The sequence below is a fragment of the Trichinella spiralis genome, assembly GCF_000181795.1.
Source record: "Trichinella spiralis strain ISS 195 chromosome Unknown Scfld3734, whole genome shotgun sequence".
In the NCBI taxonomy this organism is placed as follows: Eukaryota; Metazoa; Nematoda; class Enoplea; order Trichinellida; family Trichinellidae; genus Trichinella; species Trichinella spiralis.
Window position 1 is genome coordinate 1,203 of NW_003530673.1, and position 2,341 is coordinate 3,543.

Sequence of the window (2,341 nt, forward strand, 5' to 3'; positions counted from 1 at the left end):
AAATTGACCAAACCTCTCGAAAATGTACAATAATAACCAAGAATACAAAGGCTATTATGATTGCTGGCATTGCTTTTTTGCATTAATTTCATATTGCTTGCTCCATTTTAACATAACTACTGATAAATAAACGAAAACTGATTTTCATAACTGCTTTTTATATCTGCATAATTTAAAGTAATATAATTTATTTTAGCATAATCACAAGAAAAATGTTCACCAAGGCTTTTTGACATTTAAAATTAAGATTTAACAAAACGATTTAATTGACATCAATCCTCAGTTTGATTTCATCGTGAAGTTTTGGAATATAGCGCGCTGTGCTTATGTGTTCTTCAATTTTTAAAACAATTTTCAATTATTAATCAATTAAAACAAAAAATTTGTTTCAGCAACTACTTGTATACTATTGAAAGTAAAATATATTTGAAAAAGTTTTTAAAAGTTATTTATTAAAGCTTTACTTGAAGTTTATAATTTATTTTCAAAGAAATTTGACTGCACTGAAAGCATTTTAAAAGAAAATAGGTTACTTTGTCATTTGAATTTTCATTTTTTGCATCACCATTATTACTCTGTTCAGATTTTAAACAGTATATGGCTAAAATTATGAAGCCATTATTTATTGAAATGATTTAGGCTTTGAAAGTATTGAATATAGTGTGTATTTCAAAATATTTTGTGCATTCACAATTCAAAACATGAACTGCATACGATCTTTGTTTGTCTAAGCAATAATCCTGTGAAGAATTCTAATTTTAATGCTATAATTAAAAAATAGCTTTCTTTAATTATTTTTTAAAATAATTTTTAAGTGAAAAGTAGCTTTTGGATTCATTATATTGTAAAATTAGTATAGCTTTCTATGTATATTAATAATTTTGAAAAGCACAATACATTTATAATTGTACATAATTTTCAGTTCTGTAGAAATGGTACTGTATGCTGCAAAGCATTGGCAAAGTACGTAGGTAGTTTTTTAGCTTTTTTTTAAATTAAAAGCATATGTATTTTTTAAACTGTTTAATGTGATTACTAATTTTACTTATTTTATATAAATTAAATTTTGTTGAGCTAATTTGTGTTGTATTGTAATATTTTTAAATGATCATTATTTTTAGTGTTTATAAACTATGACATTGCAAAATTGCGGATATGTGACAGTGTTTAGTTGCACGTAATGTTAATTGCTACTTGTTTTTCAAGTATTTCCAATCTTTGCAGAAAAGTAACGCAATAGTAGTGTGGAAAATTAGAACTGTATGAAGTTGTAATTCAGTTTGATCGTTTTCTTTTGGAATATGTCGTCCGACGACGTTCAACGAAATCAATTGGAAGATTCTACCAAAATTCACATACACAATCTTCCTCGATACATGGCCATAAATGACATGAAAAAAATACTGAAACGGCACGGATTTAGAGCGAAAAAAATTGCACTGATGAAAGAGCACGCTTATGTGACATTTTCAGATCCGGAGCAAGCGAATCAAGCAGCGGAAAAGTTGGATCAAATCACGTTCAAACAATGCGTTCTCAGGGTTTGGTTGAAATACTAATTTTTTTTGTTTGCTTTTGCATTCATACAAAATCGAAAAGTGCAATTTTTCAAGGTTAGAAAAACTGCAGCTGACGATGAATCACAGTCTACAAAAAAGAAGCCAACGAAAAGTGAAGAAAGAACCGAATTGGTTAATATTGTGGACGTGGTTACTCCTTGGCATGCTGTTCCATATGAAGAGCAGTTGAAAAACAAACAAAACGCGTGTTACGAATGGGCGAAAAAATGTTCTATAAAAATATACAAAGAGTGCGGTTTGCCGTTTCAAGGGCAAGCTCCATTACGGCGAGTTGGAAAATATACGAGCGTCGCCAGTGCAGAATTATTACAGAAATAAGTGCGAATTTACGATCGGCTACAACGGCACCGCACCGGAAGTTGGCTTCCGATTTGTCCAGACATCGTGACGGGTGTACTGTTCAACCGGTGGGATGGGTTGTGTTCACATTCCCGACAACTATGAAAACTTCTGGGTGAGAGATTTTTAAAAAATTTCGATTTTTAAGCTGCTCCCCCCAGACCTCCCGTACAACGCTGAAAACGAGAACAGAGCTTTTGGGCGTCTTCTTACAATAAAAAGCTTCCAGATGGGATTTGATGCTCACCCGTTACGGTGAATCCGGGTCGACGTGGACGAAGCAGAAATCAACAGTATCAAAGGAGAAATTGTGAAACGCTTTCTTTACCAGATATGGATAATTATCGCGTATCGTCGGTCTATTTCCAACGGTGATCATGCGGGCGACAAAGTGGAATACGAATTATTGGGCGGCTGTCCAC

General features: G+C 32.5%; 1 protein-coding gene across 1 annotated transcript; it reads left to right on the forward strand.

The window, feature by feature from the left end:
• The first annotated feature begins 1,301 nt into the window (after positions 1-1,301).
• On the forward strand, positions 1,302-2,233 carry Tsp_13556 (putative HpaII tinys locus 9c protein). Its single transcript, XM_003367755.1, has 4 exons — positions 1,302-1,541; positions 1,614-1,815; positions 1,893-2,034; positions 2,149-2,233. Exons 1-4 carry the CDS (start codon positions 1,302-1,304, stop codon positions 2,231-2,233), a joined length of 669 nt encoding a protein of 222 aa, XP_003367803.1.
• Positions 2,234-2,341: the final 108 nt, after the last annotated feature.